The sequence below is a fragment of the Bos indicus genome, chromosome 1 (assembly GCF_029378745.1).
Source record: "Bos indicus isolate NIAB-ARS_2022 breed Sahiwal x Tharparkar chromosome 1, NIAB-ARS_B.indTharparkar_mat_pri_1.0, whole genome shotgun sequence".
Classification (NCBI taxonomy): domain Eukaryota; kingdom Metazoa; phylum Chordata; class Mammalia; order Artiodactyla; family Bovidae; genus Bos; species Bos indicus.
The window spans coordinates 43,313,430-43,329,202 of record NC_091760.1 but is presented as its reverse complement, the minus strand read 5'-3'; the positions used below and the strand labels follow the sequence as shown (position 1 = coordinate 43,329,202).

General features: G+C 38.5%; 1 protein-coding gene across 1 annotated transcript; it reads right to left on the bottom strand.

Moving 5' to 3' along the window:
- Positions 1-1,243: 1,243 nt before the first annotated feature.
- On the bottom strand, positions 1,244-2,450 carry LOC109563971 (olfactory receptor 5H2-like). The gene has a single exon (XM_019967479.2). It carries the CDS (start codon positions 2,448-2,450, stop codon positions 1,521-1,523), a length of 930 nt encoding a protein of 309 aa, XP_019823038.2. The 3' UTR covers positions 1,244-1,520.
- Between the last annotated feature and the right edge of the window lie 13,323 nt (positions 2,451-15,773).

Here is a 15,773-nt window from a genome sequence, read left to right as displayed (position 1 = left end):
GAGGATAGAAATGGAGGTTGAGGTAGAGATAGAAAGATATGCAATAGTGATAGAGTAAGTTAGAAAGATGTAATACAGGGGGTGTGGATATAGATACAGATGTCTATGAATGTATGTATACGTATTTCATGTAATCTGGACATACACATGAACAAATAAATATATGCATGACTACATCTACCGAGCTAAATACAAATACTGTATTTGTACAGTATCCATCGGCAATGTCAATCCTCTAAAAGTTATTGAAAAGGGATATGATTTAATCATAGTTCTGTCTATGAAGTATAACCTGGCAACTATGTTTAGGACTTTTGAGTACCAACATGATAAAAGGAAAGTTTTGCAAAAGACAGAGGCAGATAGCTTGTAGGATAAGGTCCTCAGTGCATCAGTAAGTAGGTGTACGGAATTTCAGTGTTGTAAAAGGAAAGTCAGGAGTGGACCCAAAGATAGGTCTCTCATTGTACTTAGAGTATAGAGTGAGATGAAAACTAATGTTAAAGGACTTGAGGACACAAAAATATCCAAAATCTTGCTCATTTTTTTGTCTTTTCCAGCCACCCACTAGGCACTATGGCATTATATCAAGTTAACGTTATTTGAAATTTTGTAATATGCACTCAAAATCATGTAAACACTGCATGCCAGAAAGATTTATATATTATTGATTCATTTTAAAAGTTTCCCTTTAAAAAATCTAGCAAGATTGACCATTTCCTTCCTATTGTGCCACTTTTCTTCTTTAAGCCCATCCCAATTAAATTCTGCAGTCTCATCTAGCTTTCTAATTAGTGAAGGTTTTCAGATTATCCTACAAAATACAGGGACAACTGGGAAGTGACATCATAGACAGTGAGAGCCAATTCCCTCTTTTTGTTGCTCATGGACAATGACTGGGCTAAGAGCATCCTCTTAACATTTGACTCTCCCTTCACTGTCTTAACTTGCTTCTCATTTTTCTTCATTGCTTTTCCCATTTCTTTTTATTTCTCTCTGGTATATGACTGTTGAATCCCCATGGTGATGGGGGAATTCACCATGTCCCAAATAAAGTGGACTGAAAGACCTTTTGGTTTGCAGCAGAATTCTTGTGATTTACACCATTTGATTCAAACACACTGCATACATTGTGGATTTATATGCAGTTGAGTCTCCAGGCTGTGCAGCTATATTACTATCAAAGACAACAGAGTCAAATCCTATTAGAGGAACATTATTATTTCAGTGCCTAATCATTTTATAAATCTACATTATAAAATACACAAGTATGTAAAATATTTTGTTTCCTGCTTCAATTATTCTAATGTGACATGAAAATTGTTGAAACTTCCTTATGTTTTTGAACAGTATACATGAATATCTTAAGGAGTATGTTAGTGCTAACAACTTGAGTCAAAACACTAATTATAACTGTAAAAAACCTTGAACCCTAACCCAATCTGAACCACATATAATCTGCACAATTTTGTGACTATCAGTAAAAAAAAAAAAAAAAAGAACTGATAATAGTATGAGATCTAAATATTTCTCTTTAATACTTTTGTCAGTGAATCTATGACTTTCTTATTTCTCAGGCTGTAGATGATTGGATTTAACAAGGGAATTATGACAGTGTAAAATAGAGAATCCATCATATCTTGATCATCTGCCTGTGTGGATCCAGGGCGCACATACATGAAGAGAAGAGTCCCATAGTATAAAGAGACAGATAGGAGGTGGGCTCCACAGGTGGAGAAGGCCTTTCTTATGCCTTGTACAGACTTATTTTTCAAAACCGTATGTAGAACAAATGTATAAGAGACAAGAACAGTCATAATGCTGCACACTTGTATTGACCCAGATGAAATAAATACCATTAGGACATTAATTGAAGGGTCAATACAAGAAATCCTAAACAATGGCATGATGTCACAGTAAAAGTGATGTATTATGTTAGACTTACAGAAGGTTAACCTGAACAAAGCACCTACATGAATCATGGGATGAATAAGCCCTGCTACAAATGATGAGACTAACAGCTGGATGCATAGTTTGTTGGTCATAATCACTGGATACAGTAATGGTTTGCATATGGCCACATAGCGATCATATGCCATTGTTGCAAGCAGAAAGCATTCCGTGGTTCCACCAAATGCAAAGGAAAGAAATTGTAACATGCATTCAGAGAGAGATATCATTTTACTCCTGGCAAAAAAATTGACTAGCATCTTGGGGGTCACTGTGGATGATATCCAAGAATCCACAAAGGCTAAACTCCCAAGGAATAAGTACATGGGGATGTGAAGATGAGGGTCATTGTAGATAAGATAAATTAGTCCAAGGTTTCCCACAGTGGTGATGACATATATCACCAAGAACAACAAGAACAGGGGGATTTGCCACTCCAATTGATGGGGAAGTCCAGTGAGAACAAACATTGACAGCAGTGTTGCATTTTTAGGATCCATGCTCCCTGAAATGAAATGCAATAAATGTAAGATATAAGTAGATGTAAATGACCCCATGGACTGTATCCCCCCAGGCTTTTTCATGGGGATTCTCCAGGTAAGAATACTGGAGTGGGTTGCCATGCCCACCTCCAGGGCACCTTCCCAACTCAGGGATCGAACCTAGGTCTCCCACATTGCCGGTAGATTCTTTACTCTCTGAGCCCCCAGGGAAGCCCAAGTAGATGTAAGCTTTATAAAAAGAGTATTGGGAGAATGTAGTTGAAACAAAGTCATACACTTATCAGAGTGCCTTAAATGTATTTAGTACTAGCATGCCCACTCCAGTATTCTTACTTGGGTAATCCCCCAGAGGAGCCTGGCAGGCTACAGTCCATGGGGTCACAAAGTGTTGGACGCAACATAGCAACTAAACAACAACAACAAATAGCAATGGAAACTAATTTTGGAAATTGGTGTAGTGGAAAATGCATTTATTGCATTAAAAATGTGGGAGAATGAAAGGATATAGAGAAAAGAAAAAGACTGTCAATGAAACATGTAAAATATCATGTAGGAAACGAGTTGCCAGTCCAGGTTCGATGCACGATGCTGGATGCTTGGGGCTGGTGCACTGGGACGGCCCAGAGGGATGGTATGGGGAGGGAGGAGGGAGGAGGGTTCGGGATGGGGAACACATGTATACCTGTGGCGGATTCATTTTGATATTTGGCAAAACTAATACAAGTATGTAAAGTTTAAAAATAAAATAAAATTAGAAAAAAAAAAAGAAAAAGACTGTAAACATTAGCTAAATTTATGGAGATAACTGAATGTGTGAGGGACATTCTGTCTAGGATATGGATGAGATTCCAGGGAAAAGAAATTTGAACTATTACAAAATGATTTGGATGTCATGTGAAAGATCTTGAACTTTGTCAGACAGAAGGCATGCACTTGGAATTTTTAATACAAGGACCCACATTATATTTTTTAAAATAAATATTTGGTAGTGTAGAAAAACTCTGTGGGGGAGGGAAACTAGTGTCAGGAATACTAATTAGGGAGCTGACACTCTTATTGAATTGTTCTCAAATCAGAATACACATCAAAATTGGTGAAATATTTGTACAAAATACAGATTATGCAGTATTTTGTAAATGTATGTTCAAGAGGGCAAGAATGAAGCTCAACAATCTGCATTTCAAAAATTCCCTCCAGTTGATTCAAATTCATGTGACGCTCTGGTCTCTCTGGTGTAATTTACTACTAGCAAACCCATTCCAGTATTCTTGTTTGGGAAATCCCACAGAGGAGCCTGGCGGGCTACAGTCCATGGGGTCACCCGTGATGAGAAGAGAAAAAAAGAGAGAAATAAATCAGAATGTAGAGTCACTAAGACTCAGTAACTTAGATGTGAAGGAGGTGGTCAGTGAAGGAGAAAGGAGACAGAGTTGGATAGATGGTCATCACAAATTGAATTTGAGAATTCAGATGTTTGGGCCACTTTGTGGAGAAAGCATCTTCTGAATATCCAGGTGGGATAGCTTACTAGTATGTTTGTTAGCACTGAATATAAACAATGACTTTGGAGTATTTGGATAACTGAAGGCATACTTATGAATGACCTAACCATTAGAAAGTGTGCATAAGGAAAAAAGAGGAGGATATAGAAAACAAAATGGGCAAATTTTATTAAAGAAGTTTTGAAATAGATACATATCATTTTAGATAGCTGAAAATGATCCTCTTTTCTACTACATGAGTCTTGGTATCAGGCAAAGGCTACCACGTACTCTAGAAGTCAAAGGAGCCAGAAACACTTTTCCATCCCCTTGCAACTAGAGTAAGGGGACTTGATCTAGGTTTGAATAGTCAAACATACTAACACTGGATTTGTAACATCGAGCATGGACCAAAGGAACAGGAAAAAATGAATTTGGGTTGCAAAGTCAGCAAAGGCAGCCATATCAAGACCCTAGGAAATGCTTCTTGCATCTGTACCAGCTGCATTGTCAGTGTGAGCTGTGGCTTCTACAATTCAGCAGCTGCGATAGGAGCTCCTACTGAGCAAGTGTGGAGATTTGATTTGGGCTACTGTCTCACTGTATTGTTTTCTTCTGTTCCTGCCCATTTATCAGCAGATTCCTCTAATCTCCCTGGAATTTCTATGTAATAGTCAATTTCCATTCAGCTAACTAGTTTTCTGTTACAAACAAGTGCCCTGCTGCTGCTAAGTCACTTCAGTAGTGTCCGACTCTGTGCGACCCCATAGACAACAGCCCACCAGGCTTCCCCGTCCCTGGGATTCTCCAGGCAGGAACACTGGGGTCGGTTGCCATTTCCTTCTCCAATGCATGAAAGTGAAAAGTCAAAGTAAAATCACTCAGTGTCTGACTCTCAGCGACCTCATGGACTGCAGCCCACCAGGCTCCTCCATCCATGGGATTTTCCAGGCAAGAGTACTGGAGTGGGGTGCCATTGCCCTAGCTTTAGCCAAAGAGAGAGAAGGGAGAGACCAAAAAGATACACTGAGCAGAGTAATCAGAGAAGCAGAAGGAAGAACTGGAGAGTTGAGTGTTGTAAACATTAAGAGAAAAAAGACACAAGGACATAATCAAGTGCAACACTGATTGGCAAAATGAATGCCTCCCTAGAACAGGAGGTGAACAATCATTGAATCTGGGAAATGAGAGATTTTTAGTGTCTTTAGTGAGAGGAGTTTCCAATTTATGATAGAGTTGAGGCCAGAGAATAGTGAGAAATGAACGGGAAGCATCGCACATAACGCGAGGAGAATGTTTTTGGGTACACCAAGAAAAAAATGGATAACAATTATAATTTTTCTACTTCCTATAGATAAAAGTTTTTTTTTTTCCTGTAGAGTATTTAAATACATATTTTCTAAAGTGTTTAGACACAGGTTTTGTTGACCTTCCCTGGTGGCTCAGATGGTAAAGAATCTGCCTGAAGTGCAATAAACCCGGGTTCAATCCCTGGGTTGGGAAGATCCCCTGGAGAAGGGAATGGCAGTCCACTCCAGTATTCTTGCCTGGAAAATTCCATGGACAGAGGAGCCTGGTGGTCTACAGTCTGTGGGATTGCAAAGAGTCAGACATGACTGAGGGACTAACACTTTCACTTTCTTTCACACTTTCTGAAGAGAGGAAGACACCAAGATGAGAAAGAGGATAGAAGTAGAAAGGAGCAATTGGGTGAGTTATTTAAAAAACAAGTCAAGAAATATAAAAAGCATAACAGAGACACGGATAGAAAACTGTAGGAAAGACAAGACAATGAAGACAGGTAGTATCAGATAAACACCAAGAAGGAAATATGGGGAAAATTTGCAGGTAAATATTTGTCTTAATCCTGGTTTTCATTAAATGTCAACACTGGGAATCCTTCTGTATTCTTTTTTTCAAAATTCAAAGATTATCTTCCTAGGGAATTTGTGTGTGACACAGAGAATTTAATTTTAAAGTTTACCTTAGAAACTTTGACTGTTTTTAAATATATTAGCATTGCTGGAAAGTTCTTTCCATAATTAATTAAAAATTAATTTATATATTTTATTAGAGTGATTAGAGCTGATTTTCTCTAGAAATCCTGCTGTGTTTATTTGAGAGCATTTTCTTCCCACCAGTTTTTCTAGTAAAATAAAATTGAGCCAAAGACTGGAGCCTAATTCAAGTAATATAAATAACCAATACCAGTAATTCTAGTTGTCAAATGTATTTAATTTTGAATAGGCTCCGTTCCTTGCAATTCCAAATTAAAGGATAATTGAAAATGCTCAAATTCAATATGTGTGTGGGTCTTTATTATAGGGGAACATTTTATGCACATTTCTTACAATATATATTAAAATACTGAATAAAAGTATTCTCAGAAGTAGGTGAGAGAATAGAGAAATTAATATGTAAGTGACTTACCTTAAAAGTTCAGTCAGCAACTGTGATTAATTAAGAAGAATGAAACTTTTAATCAGAATACCCAGAAAAATTTCTTATGTAGGAAACATGTGACCTATATTTAAAGCCAGTTTAAATTCTTTAAGATTCTAGTTCACCAAAACTTATGAAGTCTTTATAGTTATGTTAGAAAGATAATGAATTATCATTGAGGGACAATTCAGTCATACAGTTATTTTGCTTATCTAGATTTAGTCACAAAAATATGATATATAGATATTTCATATTGTTAATTTTTTTCACCTGCCTTTTTGACATAGTAAGTCAATCTAAAATTATAGATTTTACAGTATTCTGCCTGTTTTACCTAAGAATGATACGCCTTATAGAAGTTATTTCTCTTTTACCCATATCTTGTAAGAAATTGTGGCGATCCTTTCAAAGAGGTAGGCTTTTTAAGTAGAAAATAATGCAACATCACTGGAATGATAATGACACAGGCCACAATTCCAATTCCTCGCACATTCATTTCCCAAGGTCAGGAAAATTTTGTTTATGTAAATTAGCTTTGAACCAAAGAGTCAACCAATTATATGAAAGGGTTCTTTTTAAACCGAAGAGGAAGGAATGAAGCTCTAAAATTTCCTAATATCATGCATCGATTCCCTTTAGGACAAAACTAAGTTGTTCCTCTGGGCATTATAGATTTGAACCTGTAGGGAAAGTCCAGGTTGTTCCACAGGGCATTACAGACTCTAAAATCATAAACATCAAGTCATTGTAGACAATTCTAGTTTTAACAACTGAAATTGTATTTTATGTCACTACCTTCCACAACAGATGACACTTCTGGCATGTTTATGCAAACTTCAATTCATCCACAAATTTTGATGCTCTGAGTGCTTTAATTAGTGTGGTCTTTTCTGAGCTGATTATACATGAATTCAATGAAGACAAAATTCTAGACTCCCTTTAGGAGCCAACTACAAGAGTGTTGTCCTCCTCGTGGAAACTATAGCTCACATTCCAGATCTGCAAAGAACTCCCCACTCTACAGTGAAATTTTTGGAGAAAAATTTTACTAGACATAGGTCAGGGGAAGGAGCAAAGATAAAACAAAACAAAGGATCACAGTGGGAGGTGGCCTAGATCAGTTGTTCTCCAACTTTAATCCCTGTGAACCTCCTGGTGATTTTCTGAAAATGCATATTCTGTTTCAATGGGTCAGGGCTGGGTCCTGAGGGTCTTCATTTCTACCAAGGTGTTGCCTCTAGACGTTTAGCATCCTCAGGGTTTTCCATCGTTGGCAGGCCTAGCTTATCAGAGAACAAGATCACTAGTGAAGTTGGGGGTGGGGGTGGGGGGGATGGGAAAAAAAGGCAGATGGAGCTGACATGCAAACGAGGGAAGCAAAGAGGAGCCAGATTGGACATGGCAGGCCAGCATGGGTTGAATCACAGCATGAGAGACGAGGCTGGGGACTTTTATCTTTATCTCAAAGGAAAACTATTGAGGGATTTTGAACAGGGTGGTCACATGTTCAGATTTGCCTCTAATTATTAACAGAGTACTTGGCATACAGAATTCATTTACAAAAATAACATTATTTATGTCAAAAGAGCATAATATGAAAATAGTAATATTGTACTTTGATATCTGACGAGCAGAAAAATGTTTAACCTCGACTTGGGACATGACTGGCAGCTAGGGGAAAAAAGAAGCATATATTTTGGTAGATTCATTAATCGATTATAGTATTTCTTAGAATTGTGCCAGTGAAACCTTAAAAAGAGGTGAAAAAATCATAGATAAAGGAGAAGTCACTGTGAGAACTCAGCAGTGTAAGAGGATGGAGTGAGCAGTATAATGTGCATTGGTAGCCTCAACCTAACCCACACCTGACTTAAGCACACTGCCCTCTTCAATTTCATGTAATTACCTTTAAACTCTTTTTGTTGCCTAATTATTAGTACAAAAGTCTGTATCGCTACTTCCAATAGGGATAGTCTTTTCAATTTTAGTTATTTTAATAGTTGGGTCATGGTATCTCATTGTGGTCTTCAGTTACATATCCCCAAGTACAGTGGCATGGAGCATGTTTTTGTGTTCTTATTTAACATATATACATTTAGTTTAGTGACCTGTCTGTTTAAACTTTTTGTCCTTTTTAATGGAGCTATATGTTTTCTTATTATTAAGTTTTGAGAATTTTTTTTGTATCCAGTATACAAGGCTTTATCACATACATGATCTATAAATTTTTCTCTAGGGATTTTTATTTCTTTTCCTTCTACAAGATATCCCACTGGTCCATTATGCTGACTGGACCTAGGGAGCAAGAAATAACAACTGCTTTAGACTTATTGATAGACATTTGCCTGCTAGAAGATGAGAAATAAATCCAAAAAATTTCAGGGTCCACTTAATTTCGTGAAATTCTTGAGATTCAGTTGTGTGGGTCATGTGGAATTATAATGTCATAAGGTATAGCTACATTGTTGCATCTAGCGCATCCTGCAACCAAAAAGGAGACAGAACCCTTAGTAGGCTACTATGGATTTTAGAAGGAACATTATCCTTGTTGAGTACATTAAGACAACCACTTTATCAAGGGACCAGAAAAACTGCTTGATTTGGGCATGGCTCAGAAGAGGCGAGAGATTTGCAAAAGACCTAGTCTTCTCTCCAAGCTGTGGTGCCACTTGGACCATATGATCCAGCAGAAAGAGGTGCTTGAAGTGGTAGTGGAAGATAGGGATGCTCTTTGGAGCCTTTGGCAGGTCAAGATAAGTGCTAAACCTTAGGTTTGGAACAAAGTCTTCAGATCTGTTGCAGATAATACTCTCCATGGGAGGAAGCATAACTTAATGGCAAATAGATGTGGAATAAATGGAAACAATAATAGACTTCATTTTCTTGGGCTCCAAAATCACTGTGGATGGTGATTGCAGCCATAAAATTAGAAGATGCTTGCTCCTTAGAAGAAAAGCTATGACAAACCTAGACAGTGTATCTAAAGCAGAGACATTACATTGCTGACAAAAGTCTGTATAGTAAATTTCAGTTCAGTTCAGTCACTCAGTCGTTTCTGACACTTTATGACCCCTTGGACTGCAGCAGACCAGGCTTCCCTGTCCATCACCAACTCCCAGAGCTTGCTCAAACTCATGTCCATCAAGTCAGTGATGTCATCCAACTGTCTCATACTCTGTCATCCCTTTCTCCTCCTGCCTTCAATCTTTCCCAGAATCAGAGTCCTTTCCAATGAGTCAGTTCTTCACATCAGGTGGCCAAAGTTTTGGAGTTTCAGCTTCATCATTGGTCCTTCCAATGAATATTCATGAATGATTTCCTTTAGGACTGACTGGTTGGATCTCCTTGAAGTCCAAGGGACTCTCAAGAGTCTTCTCCAACACCACAATTCAAAGGCATCAATTCTTCAGTGCTCAACTTTATGGTCGAACTCTCACATCCATATATGACTACTGGAAAAATCATAGATATGATTAGGCAGACCTTTGTTGGCAAAGTATTCTCTGCTTTTTAATATGCTGTCTAGGTTTGTCATAGCTTTTCTTCCAAGGAGCAAGTGTCTTTTAATTTCATGGCTGCAGTCATCATCTGCAGTGATTTTGGAGCCCCCTCAAAATATAAAGTTTCTCACTGTTTCCATTGTTTCCCCATCTAATTGCCATGAAGTGATGGGACTGGATGCCATGATCTTAGCTTTTTGAATGTTGAGTTTTAAGCCAACTTTTTCACTGTGCTCATTCATTTTCTTTTCTTTTTTTTTTTAAGCACACAACACATGGTCATGTCTATAATTTTGCAGCCTGCCCTTTCAGTTAACATCATAGTATAAAAACTCTCTCTCTCTCTCTCTCTCTCTTTTTTTTTTTTTTGTTTTTCTGGAGCTCTCTTGCTTTTTCTTTTTTTTTTTTTAAATTTTATTTTGTTTTTAAACTTTACAAAATTGTATTAGTTTTGCCAAATATCAAAATGAATCCGCCACAGGTATACATGTGTTCCCCATCCTGAACCCTCCTCCCTCCTCCCTCCCATACCATCCCTCTGGGTTGTCCCAGTGCACCAGCCCCTCATTCATTTTCATCAAGAGCCTCTTTAGTTCTTCTTCACTTTCTGCCATAACAGTGGTGTCATCTGCATATCTGAGGTTATTGATATTTCTCCCAGCAATCTTGATTCCAGCTTGTGTTTCATCCAGCCCAGCATTTCTCATGATGTACTCTGTGTATAAGTTAAATAAGCATGGTGACAATATATAGCCTTGAAGTACTCTTTCCAAATTTGGAACCAGTCCATTGTTTCATGTCCAGTTCTAACTCTTGCTTCTTGACCTGTATACAGATTTCTCAGGAGGCAGGTAAGATGATGTGGTATCCCCATCACTTTAAGAATTTTCCACAGTTTATTGTGATCCACACAGTCAAAGGTTTTGGCATAGTCAGTAATGCAGAAGTAGATGTTTTTCTGGAACTCTCCTGCTTTTTCAAGGATCCAACGGATGTTGGCAATTTGATCTCTGATTCCTCTGCCTTTTCTAAATCCAGCTTGAACAAATGGAAGTCATTGTTCATATACTATTGAAACCTTGCTTGGAGAATGAGTGTTCCTTTGCTAATGTGAGAGATGAGTGCAACTGTGCAGTAGTTTGAACATTCTTTGGCATTGCCTTTTTTGGGATTGAAATGAAAACTGACCTTTTCCAGTCCTGTGGCCTCTGCTGAGTTTTCCAAATTTGCTGGCATATTGAGTGCAGCTATTTAACAGCATCATCTTTTAAGATTTGAATTAGCTCAACTGGAATTCCATCACCTTCACTATTTTTGTTTGTGGTGATGCTTCCTAAGGCCCACTTGACTTCAAATTCCAGGATGTCTAGCTCTAGGTGAGTGATCACACCATCATGGTTATCTGGGTCATGAAGATCTTTTCTGTATAGTTCTTCTGTATATTCTTGCCACCTCTTCTTAACATCTTCTGCTTCTTAGGTCCATACTGTTTTTGTCCTTTATTGTGCCCATCTTTGCATGAAATGTTCCTTTGATATCTCTAATTTTCTTGAAGAGAACTCTAGTCTTTCCCATTCTATTTTTTTTTTTTCTGTTTCTTTGAATTGATTACTGAAAAAGGCTTTCTTATCTCTCCTTGATGTTCTTTGGAACTCTGTAACCAAATGGGCATATCTTTCCTTTTCTCTTTGCCTTTTGCTTCTCTTCTTTTCTCAGCTATTTGCAAGGCCTCCTCAGACAATCATTTTGCCTTTTTGTATTTCGTTTTCTTGAGGATAGTTTGGATCACTGCCTCCTGTACAATGTCACAAACCTCTGTTCATAGTTCTTCAGGCACTCTGTCAGATCTAATCCTTTCAATCTATTTGTAACTTCTACTGTATAATTATAAGATTGATTTAGGTCATACCTGAATGGTCTAGTGGTTTTCCCTACTTTCTTCAATTTAAATCTGAATTTTGTAGTAAGGAGTTAATGATCTGAGCCACAGTCAGATGCCAGTCTTGTTTTTGCTGACTGTATAGAGCTTCTCCATCTTTGGCTGCAAAGAATATAATCAATATGATTTTGATATTAACCATCTGGTGATGTCATGTGTAAAGTTATCTCTTGTGTTGCTGGAAGAAGGTGTTTGCTGTGACCAATGCATTCTCTTGGCAAAACTCTGTTAACCTTTCCCCTGTTTCATTTTGTACTCAAAGGCCAAATTTGCCTGTAACTCCAGATATCTCTTGACTTCCTACTTTTGCAATCCAGTCCCCTATGATGAAAAGGACAGCTTTTTTGTGTGTTAGTTCTAGAAGATCTTGTAGGTCTTCATAGAACCGTTGTATAGTCAAAGCTATGGTTTTTCCAGTAGTCATGTACAGATTTGAGAGTTGGACCATAAAGAAGGCTGAGCGCCAAAGAATTGATTAAATACTTTCAGAATTTAATGCTGGAGAAGGCTCTTAAGATTATCTTGGCCAGCAAGTTGATCAAACCAGTTAATCCTAAAAGAAATAAACCTTGAATATTCATTGAAAGGACTGATGCTGAAGTTGACGCTCCAATACTTTGGGCACCTGATGTGAAGTGCTGACACATTAAAAAAGACCCTGATGCTGGGAAAGATTGAGGGCATGAGAAAAAATGGGGCGAAAGGGTGAGATGGTTGGATGGCATCATTAACTCAATGGACATGAGTTTGAACAAACTCCTGGAGACAATGAAGGACAGGCAAACCTGGCATGCTGCAGTCCATGGGGTTGCAGAGTTGGATGTAATGGAGCCACTGAATAGCAGCATGTGAAGAACAGCTATTAGCCTGCCCTGTGCCTTCCCTGGTGGCTCAGACTGAATGCTTAACAATGGGTCATCAGTTTTACATGGCATCTGAGCTGCCTTTCCTGAATTGGGTGTTGTATGATTGCCAGGCCATTAAATTGGGAGTACACTGTCACACCATTATTAAATGCAAGTGGTATGTACATGTTCTAGCCTGAGCAAGCCTTGAAGGTACCAGTGATGTCTATGAAGAAGCAACCCAAATGCCCATGGTTCCCATGCCTGCTGCACTGGATTCTCTATCCCAGCCTGCACTTGTGGCCTAATAACAGGGGTAGGGGTTGTCTATAATTAACAGAGAAATATAAGACCTGGATCTGGTTTACCAATGGTTCTGCATCATATGCAGACACCATCCCAAAGTGGACTACTCTAACATTACTCCCACTCTGTGACTTCCCTGGCAGAGAGTGTGATGGAATATCTTCCCAAGGTACAGAACTTGGATACCCGATAGCTTACTTGCCTGTAAAGATAAATGGCCAGGTATGTGATTATATAGTGATTTGTGGGCTTTAACCAATAGTTTGGCTGGATGGTAAGGGACTTTGAAACAATACTACTGGAAAATTGATGGCAAGAATATCTGAAGAAGAAGTATGTGGATATTTCCCTCCAAATGGGAAAAATCATAAATATATTTGTGTCTGATGTGAATGCTCAATTAAGGATGACTTCAGCAGTGAAGGACTTTAATAATGAAGTGGACAGGATGACCCAGTCATGGATACCAGTCAACATTTTTCTTCAGCCACCCTGGTCATCACCAAATGGACTCAAAGGGGACCATGGTGGCAGGAATAAAGTTTACCTGTGGGATCAGCAACATGGGCTTCTACTCACCATGGCCAGCCTGTCCATGGCCACATCTTAGTGCCCAGTCTGCCAGCAGAGACCAACAATGAGTCCTTGATAGTGTACTGTTTATGGAGCTGATCAGCTAGCTTCCTGGTGACAGATTGATTACATTGGACAATTTTCCATTGTGGAAAGGTCAGTGTTTTGTCCTTATTAGAATAGATACTAACTCTAGATACTGAGTTTCCTTCCCTGCAGACTGTGTTTCTGCCAAAACAACTATCTGTGGACTTACAAGATTACTTATCTACTGCTCAGCTTACTTCAACAGCAAATGAAATGTGGTGATGGCCCCATTACTATTGAGTTCACTTGTTTTACCTAGTTCCCCTTCATTCTGAAGGTGTTAGATTGAGAGAATGTCAGAACGGCCTTTTATAACTCAGTTACAGTACTTCCTGGATGGACAGTACCATAGGTGATCAAGTTTCTTCAGAAGGCTGTGTGCTTTTAAAATCAATACTGTTTCTCAGATAGCTAGGATTCATAGGTCAAAAATCAAGAAGTAGAAATAGAAATGGCACCACTCAGTATTACACCTAGAGATCCACTAGACAAGTTAACTTCATTTTCCAAGATATTATGCTCAGAGGTTGAGAGTCCTTATAGCCAGAGGGAAGAATACTTCCACCAGCACACACAGCAGTGATTCCATTGAGTAGGATCTTAAGAGTGCTACTGGGCCACTTTGGGCTCCTCATTCCTCTGAATCATCAGGCAAGGAAGGCTAAGTCACCAGAAGTAACTGATTCTGACTACCAAGGGAAATTGGACTACCGCTCCATAACGGGATAAAGAAAATTGTGTCTGGAAAAAGAAAATCCCTCATAGCATCTCTTAGAAGTACTAGTCTCTGAAACTTATTTCAATGGCAAACTTCAACAAATGAAGCAACATGAATGAATCTAGAGATTGTCATCATGAATAAAGTAAATCAGACAGAGAAAGATAATTATGATATCACTTACATGTAGAATCTTGGAAAAGCCTACAAATGAATTTATCTATAAAACAGAAATAGAGTTACAGATTTAGAAAACAAACTTATAGTTACTAGGGGGTAAAAGGAAAGGGATAAATTGGAAGATTGGGAATGTCACATGCATACTACCATATATGAAACAGATAACTAATAAGGACCTACTATATAGCACAGAGAACTCTATTTAATACTCTGTAGGAGAAGGGGAAGACAGAGGATGAGATGGCTGGATGGCATCACTGACTCGATGGACGTGAGTCTCAGTGAACTCCGGGAGTTGGTGATGGACAGGGAGGCCTGGCGTGCTGCGATTCATGGGGTCGCAAAAGAGTCGGACACAACTGAGCAACTGATCTGATCTGATCTTATCTGAATGACCTACATTGGAAAAGAATCTGAAAAAGAGTGGATATATGTATAACTAAGTCACTTTGCTGTACTGCAGACACTAACATAACATTGTAAATCAGCTATTGTTATTGTTGTGTTGCTAAGTCATGTCCGACTCTTTTGCAACCCCACGAACTGTAGCCCACGAGCTTCCTCTGTCCATGGGATTTCCCAGGTAAGAATACTGGAGTCGTTGCCATTTCCTTTTCTGAGGGATCTTCCCAACCCAAGGATTGAGCCCTCATCTGCATTGGCAGGTGACTTTTTTACAGCTGAGCCACCAGGGAAGCCCCCAATAATTTTTTTTTTTAATTGGGCAGAACTTCAAATTTTCTAGACTCTTTGAGAATGATGATTTGGGTCACCCCACCAGATAAAGAATAGTGACTAACTACAGTACTTTATGAAAGTAAAGGGAAAATGGATTTGGAAGTGGAAGAAGGTAGTTATAAATACCATGAGATCAGTTACAAAATGCCTTGAGTATGTCTTCCTTACTTTGATAAGAGTACATTATGGTGTATGTGTTCGTGCTTGTGTACAACAAATGTCTTACTTTTCCCTACACTATTATTCTCTTATCATAAGATGTATTGAGTAAATATCTTATGATTAATCATTGTCAATTTAACATCATTGTATTTCAGTTACCAGATATTAAAGAGCAAATATTTTCCCTCTTAGTGTCTTTTAAAATAATTTATTTACTTATTTGTGTCTACACTGGGTCTTCGTTGCTGCAGGTCTTCTGTGCAGGCTTTCTCTAGTTGCGGTGAACAGGGACTACTCTTCCTTGAGGTGCATGAGCTTTTTATCGTGGCGACTTCTCTTGTTGAGCAGC